This window comes from Aegilops tauschii, chromosome 5 (assembly GCF_002575655.3).
Source record: "Aegilops tauschii subsp. strangulata cultivar AL8/78 chromosome 5, Aet v6.0, whole genome shotgun sequence".
NCBI classification, from domain to species: Eukaryota; Viridiplantae; Streptophyta; class Magnoliopsida; order Poales; family Poaceae; genus Aegilops; species Aegilops tauschii.
Window position 1 is genome coordinate 405,791,297 of NC_053039.3, and position 7,808 is coordinate 405,799,104.

The window sequence follows — 7,808 nt, forward strand, 5'->3', positions numbered from 1 at the left end:
TCCGGCCGAGGTTTCCATATACGGCCCCAAACGATGTGTGCAGGGTTCCCGGACACCAAACGGGCGACTCGGTACACCGTGCCACGAGCCTACCGCATCACAGCCCACCCCTTGGTCAGCGCTGTCCACGGCCTCCAGCTTACTACAAACACCAGAAACTACGTGCAACTCCTGGACAGAGGACAAGGGTGATTAAGAAGCCGAGGGGGTCCATTGGTTTCGGGCCCAATGCGTGGTAGTAGCTGAATCTTAAATCACGCATACAGATCTCAGTTCTTAGGGACGGTCTCAATGAAACAACCCACCATGTACTCCTACATGGCCTCCCATCGATACCTTTACCAAATCGTATTCAACACCTCACTCTCATTACCGACACACACTTGCACTCTAGTTCATCACCCTGATGAGCCAGACCTGACACGATTCTAAGCGTAGCAAGCATAGCATTGTAGGAACACAACATGGCTCAATCAACTCCTACACATGCCAGTGGGTTTCATTTAGTTACTGTGGCAATGACAGGTCATGCAAAGGAAAGTGGGTTCAACTACCGCAACACACAGCAGTTTGAATCGCGTTGTCTTAATGCAGTAAATGAGAGCAGGGCGAGAAGATGGGTTTGTATCGAAATGATCAACGGGTTGCTTGCCTGACGGAGTGGTGGTGGGATACTGCCCTTCAGTTGGATACTCGTGAATATCCTCGGAGGCAGAACCTACCACAATGAACACATCGAAGCACAATCAACACCAAGCAAGTGCAACAATATGATGCATGCATGAGACATGGCAAAATGGATGTATTGGGCTAATGCAACTAGGACCAGATGGGTTTGGACTATTTTGAATCAAAGATTCAAATTCCAAGTTCATATGTGGCCTCTTTTAGTGCTTTATCTTGTTCTACATTAAACAGTAGGTTAACTTGCTTAAACATGCATGAAACCAGTACAGATGGATAGAATGGATTTTTCTGATCATTTTTCATATATAAATCTTTTCATTCTGAGCTATAGATTATTTTCTATGATTTTTTGAAGTTTGTGATAATTTCTGGAATTTCCAATATAAGAATAATTCCAGTAATTAAATTGCTTAATGCGTCAGCAGTGTGTCATGATGACGTCAGCGGTCAACGGGGTCGCCCAGGTCAAACCTGGCGTGTGGGTCCCCTGTGTCAGTGTCACTGTTAGGTAATTAACTAATTAGGATTAATTTTAAACTCTAACTCAGATTATTTAGCAGGCGGGCCCCACTTGTCAGTGACTCTGGGGGGTCAACCCGTGGTCAAACCACGCTGACTCGCCGGCGACGTCCAGACGCGGCGGTGGAGTGCGGGATTCCTCCTCCGGCGACCAAATGGACGGCGGAGAGCACCTACGTGTAGCTGGGAGCAAACCGCATCGACTGGTGGTGGTGGTGGAGCTCGGGGTCGCCGGAATCGACGCCGGCGACGAGCCGTGCGGCTGCCGGGGTACGGGCGTAGTCGAACCCGTTGCTAGAGAGCACGGCGAGGGGTGTGCGATGGTGCTACGGGCTCCTGGCGATGCAGTGGAGCTAACGGCCATGGTGGTGCGACCGTTGGATGGCCGGAGCCTCGTCGGCGACGAGCTCGTGCGGCGGCGCGTACGGGTGAGCTACGTGCAGTGGCTACGGAGCTCGAGAGGGAGAGAGGAGAGGATGGGAAGGTGGCCAGGCTCACGGTGGTTGCGACGGAGCGGACGGCGAGGTCGGGGGCGAACTGCTGCAGTGGTGACGGCGGAGGGGATCTCCGACGGTGAGCGGCGAAGGCGAGGTCGGAGCAGAGGCTTCGGGGCAAGCGAGCGCTCGGGGCTCGACCTGCTCGAAGGAGAAGGCGACGACGGAGCTGTTGGACACGGTGGGACGGCGCGAGGTCGACGGTGGGCGCGGCTACTCCGGCAAGGTGGCAGCGGCTGCGTCGGCCATGGTGGAGGAAGGCGAGGGAGAGGCGATGGGGAAGAAAGGGGGTGTCCAGGGGCTCGGGGGCGCGTCGTGGAGGGTCGTCCAGCTCGTCCACGGGCGAGGCGGCAAGCAGGTGGCGCCGTGGCGGGCTGGCGCTCGCCGGCGTCACCTCTCTGCCTGCTCTGGCGAGAGCAGGCAGCTGACTGGCTATGGGCCAGCACAGTGCTGGGCCGCCAGGTAAGTCCTCTCTGCTTTCTGTTTTTCTCTTTTTTTATTTATTTCTGTTCTGTGTTTTGAAATAGTAAAAATACTATTTCATTTAGGAAAATCCTGGAAATATTCAGAGGCACCTTTGAAATTATTCTCAACAGCCTAAAAATACCTTCAAAATTATTTGGGCATTTTAAAATATTTATAGGATTTAAATTGCCCAAATGCAAATACTTATGGCTTGATGAAAAATCCAGAATAGCCTCCAAAAATATGAAACCATTTTTGGCAGAGGTTTTAGCCAGGACCAAAGATGGTGAACATTTATGGAGGGCATTTCAGGTTCATTGAAAAGGATTTTAGTAAACCCTAGTTGTTTCGGGGGGTTGCTGGGGGTTTCTGGCATCCCCATTTCAAGTTTCTGTGAAAATAGACATGATGCAACACTCTAATGCATGAACTAGCTAGGATGTGACATACATGGACAACAAGAAGAGATTCAGATATTAATAGTCTGATTTTGATGCACCAGACGAGATTCGCAAACACATAAAAACGCTACAAGTAAAAATGAAGAAAAATCATCCTCAGATTCATGTAAACCTCTTTCTGAGAATCGATTCAATCATGTTCTCGAAAAAAGAATCGATTAAATCAACGGGGCCCTTCATTCACTAAATAAAAAGGAGGATTCGACAGCCACAAATGTCAGAACCACCTGCAAAGAACAGCCACAGCCTGTAGACTTACATGGCGAAACATCACCTTCTTCAAGGGGCAGCGTGCATCAATCGCCAAATGTTGGAAGCATGCACTGGATTACGGGTAAAATTGAGCATCAGAGAACCTGAACAATGTGCAGTTGTCTTACTAAAGTAACATTAACATATGCATAACTCAGATAACAGACATTGCACAGCTAAGACAACTTGGCAGTTGACACCAAAGATTCAACGGCATGGCATCGGCTGCAAGGCTCCAGGATATTTAACTTGACCATAGAGGGGACTTTCCCCAGAACGTATCTTCTGATGGCCAAGAGCGCTTTCTGTGCCTCCACCAGGCTATCCCCATCCATGAGGGGGTGACACTTGTCAAATTTTGTGACAGCGCAACTAGGATGACATGTGGTGTCCAGCGTAAGGCAGTCGAGTGATGTTGTATTCTCGAGGATATGACATGTTAGCTCAACCAAGCTCTTTGCTGAGCAAAAGCCAGTGATTGTCACACTCTTGAGCTTGGCATGGCGCTGCTGAGGGATCTGCCTCAGATCATGTGAGGGCTCTCCAAGAATCGAAGCATGCCCCATGCGATGCTGGGATATCTGCATAGGACCAATATCAATGCCACTGCTCTCCAGAGAAACCAAGATACCAAATACTCCCTCCGTCTCAAAATTCTTGTCTTAGATTTGTCTAGATACAGATGTATCTAATACTAAAACGTGACTTGATACATCCGTATTTAGACAAATTTAAGACAAGAATTTTGGGACGGAGGGAGTACTTATGAAGGAAGGATGAAAGAACTTACAGCTAATACAAAATTCTCCAAGCAAGGAGAAGCATCAACAAAAGAAACCAGAGAAAGATAATCATAAGCTCTGGAAAAAGCCATTCCCACTAATGAAATCTGCAAGAGCTTGAGGTGGAGAAACTTGCTAGATAGCATCGGTGTGTTCACCATCTGCATAAAGACATCTGAGACCTTAATTGCATTCCAATGTATCACTACTTTACTTCTATCGCCGGGCATAGCAAGTCCATAATAATCATCTAAAGTTTCAGAGTATACCTCATTCAGTGATGATATGGTAAGTGTTTCAACATTTGGCGCAATAGACAAAAGATTTTGCCGAGCATAACAGACAATGTTGGTCTGGCGGAAGCATATCATGCGTAGTGTTTTCAATTGCAGTGAGCCCCCAAGTGAGATTTGACCTAAGAAACCTGCAAAGTAAAAAGTGGTGAGATTTGGAGCATTGCTCTCTACCACCTGCAGCCTATCGCAATAGGCCACCTCCAGAAAACGGAGACGCTGCAGCAGAGAAGGTATCTTCAAGGAAATTATCTCCTCGCAGTGCAGGAGTTTCAAGCACACCAAAGCGGGAGAATTGGAAAGGAGACACCATAATTCATCCCCAGTAATCCGCGTGCAACTCATATGCAGTCTTGTCAGGCTTCTTAGGCAACCAAGACCAGCCGTGGGACGCAAGGTACAGTAACATAGGTTGAGATATTGAATTGAGTTTCCGCTCCCGTTAGATAATAGTGAACAAGGGAAGTTATACACTGAAATGATGGGTAGAGCATTCTCGAAAACAATGCTGGGTAGAGGCAGCGTCAGGATCAGTTCTTCAATCCCTGGAGTAACAGCAATACGAAGCCAACTATCAAGATAGGCGAAGTCGATGTTGTCACAACTATAGAGATCAATGTCTAGTGTCTTCACGCCGATGCCTGAGTGATTTTGCATAATCAGGTCAATCTTGCTGATAAGATCTCTTGTTATTACATCCCTAGACGCATTTCTATTCAAGCCAAGTGTTCCCAGACTGAATGTAAGGTTGGGACGGCATATCCAGTTGTGTCGGAATGCGTGCGATGCGCAAGTAGCACGGGCAGCATCTCTAAGTGTCATTTTGGCATGAATATGCCGCAAGATATCCTGCATGCAGCAGACATAGGAGAATACACTCATTAGAATTATAGATGGAAGAAAATAGATTGAAAAAACTCAGATAAAATCATAAAATAGCAATCCCTAAGAATAAATGGTGATTCAGTCCGCCTATATGTTTGAATTAGACATCATAAAGGGAACAGTGCAACCAGTGATGTGAAGACATGCATGGAAGCATGGATACTTTTTTTTTTGGAGAAAGGAGAACACTGATTAGGGCTGCTCGACACCTCAGGAAGGTAACGAAGTACAGAGAGGAAATGATTATGTAGTAAAAAGTGTTTATAACCCCATCCTTCTAGTCCGAATGTGGCACCCCGCATTTTAAGCTTGGCTATAATTCTGGGTATACTCTATTAGTTGGTATCTTCCTGCCTCCACTCCAGGGAGGGGTACAACCTAGATTGCAGCGATATCGATACGCGTATCAGTATCGGGGCGATACGGATACGCAAATACATCATTTCTGAAAAGCGTCAATACGAGGATAGGTTTGACTATTTTTTTAAATAATATAAAGAATATGTTATCAATTAAGCATCAAGCCATTTAGTATATATTTAGTCAGTGCAGCCCATTATCTTCTATCTTCTTATCCATGATTCCAACAAAAGCAAGAACCAGCAGCCACAGGGTAGCAGCAATTTACCAAACATAAAAGTTCAGTTAGAGAGAAAGGGAGGAGGAGGAAATCAGAAGCCTTCCATTAGATAGAATTCTACAGGATAGTGGGGGGACGGGGAGCGGGAGCACTGGGGAAAGGAGCCCACCACCAGCACTACTAGAGCGTGAGAGGTATCGGGGAAGTATCGGTGTTTTCTTGGGTATAACATAGGTGCCAGGTTTTTGGATGTCGTTTCTTTCAACTAACTCTTCTATGACAGCATTACGAGGCTGATGCTTGCACCATAGCCAAACTTGTCTTAATTTTAGAAAGGACTTTCCTCTTATTACAAACTGTAGCAGTAGAAAATTAGAAACATCTTGTTTGGAGGGCTGTTGGATGGAGTTCGCTGGTGGAATTCAAGCCAGATCCTGCCATTCTCTTCCTTGGCAGAAATTTAGTAAGTCTGCATGAATTTAGCTTCAACAGTTGATTTCCTCTCAAACTCGATGTACTTTTTATACAACTTCCTCTAATTTACATTGACAGATACCACGGGCTACAAAATCCAAAAGCAAAACATCTCAATCCAAACCAGACACCTACCCAAATCCCCAGCAAACCCTCCAAAACACAATCTACCCCCTCTTCATCCTGGAGTGGAGACAAGCCAGAGTCCTTAGATATCATTGCAGTGATAGAAAACTACAAAGAACAAAAAATCCTATGGAAACCTCCAAATTACTATTCATAAGCCACAACAAGTACACATGCCTACAGCTTAGTAACCAAACGAAACAGTGCCTTTGAGAGCCCCCATCCACTCACTTTCCGTTCAACATCCTGCCTGTAAACCCTCAGGAACGAAACATACCAAGAAGCACTACAATACATGTCCATTGTTATCCAGCAAGCACAAGCTTGCCCATGGTTTCCAACAGAGGAAATGTGATTTTTACTTGAAATGGGTGGAATTCTTAAGTATCAGCATCATGTACCTCTGGAAGATCGGGACAAGATATTCCTCTGTCAACATGATAGTTATCATCTTGCTGGCAGCGCAGACTCTTTCTTTTAGCCACCAAAGCAACCGGTCCACCTGCAATAGACCACAGTTATGGTGAGAACAGGCATTAGAATGCAAGCTCAAGGATATCGCGTGTTGCACATCAGATCCTATTTCTGAAAATCAAGAAGATTTCCCTCTAGGTGCAGGTTATCTGAGAGGATTGCATCCTTGACTCAACACACTTAATGGATGCTGCCTTGCCCTCCAGTCAAAATAGCTTTTGAATTATTTCTGCTGTAATTTCTAGGCAGGGTAATAATCTCTTCAGGCAGAAGTCACCATTGGCACTTAAGAAGGAACTAGGACAGAGATTTGGTGTCCAGTTTTCGTTCATGTTCCCCAATTTTGTGCCCAAGTAAAGATAGGCTAGCCGACGTAGATCATCCAAGTGATCGAGCTTGGTCCAATTCTCACCCAAATAGAATCCCCACCTATGCTGCCACACACACAAATAACAGTTTTGCTAGAACTCATCTAGATGAGATTTAATTTGGTCTCATTCACATTTTATAACCATTGGATGTGGTGCTATAAGATGCGTGTGTGCTGATATGGGTTGTATCCATTCTTGTTTTTCAGGTGAATGAGACCAAATTACGTCTCATCTAGATGAGTTCTAGGTACTCCCCACAAATAAACAGTTCTTCCTCTACCAACAGATCTATGTAACACACTAAGAGAATATACAAAACAAAAGCAAATAAATAACTGAGAGGCGGAAAGAGGGAGAGAGTGCAAGCAGGAGCCTTACGGTCTCGGATTCGCCGGCGGCAGCGCAGCCTGTGCCGCTTCCTGGACATGAGGAGCCTCATCAGTGTCGAATCCTGCGTGAAGCGAGGTTTAGGGGGAGCAGGGAGGGCAATCGAGATTTTTCAAGCCCGGGCCTCGACCCAGGACGCCAGGGGAGGTGGAGGAGATCGCGCCGGCGGAGGAGCTAGGGAGGAGTTTGGTCCGGGCTCCGCTGGGGACGAGGTGCTGAAGTGGCTTCAAGGATATATTTTGGCAAGGCAATATCAAAGGCCCTTAAGAAACGGAAATATTATCTGGCTTACGCTTCCTGGGAGGCCAACCCTAGCGAACGCCTCTAGGGTCGCATGATCTCCATTCCATGGCTGGCAGTTTTTGCCAAAAAATACAAAAAGTCTGCCGAAGGAAAGAATGGCAGTTTCTAATTAAAAGGGCGTGGCTAGATCTCAATCGACTGAAATTTAACCAAGTCTCAGTGAGGGCTGATCGAGGGGCTAATCGAAGAGACAAGATCACTACTAGGGAAAACCTTATACACAGAATTTTAGCAGCATCGCAGTTTAAAAACAGG

At 46.3% G+C, this 7,808-nt stretch overlaps 1 protein-coding gene across 1 annotated transcript; it reads right to left on the minus strand.

The window, feature by feature from the left end:
- Nucleotides 1–2,705: 2,705 nt before the first annotated feature.
- Nucleotides 2,706–7,599, minus strand: LOC109768128 (F-box/FBD/LRR-repeat protein At1g13570). Its single transcript, XM_020326858.3, has 5 exons — nt 7,242–7,599; nt 6,420–6,520; nt 3,930–4,802; nt 3,669–3,821; nt 2,706–3,459 (listed from the first exon to the last, which is right to left on the minus strand). The coding sequence occupies exons 1-5, from the start codon at nt 7,300–7,302 to the stop codon at nt 3,055–3,057; spliced, it is 1,593 nt and encodes a 530-aa protein (XP_020182447.1). The 5' UTR covers nt 7,303–7,599; the 3' UTR covers nt 2,706–3,054.
- Nucleotides 7,600–7,808: the final 209 nt, after the last annotated feature.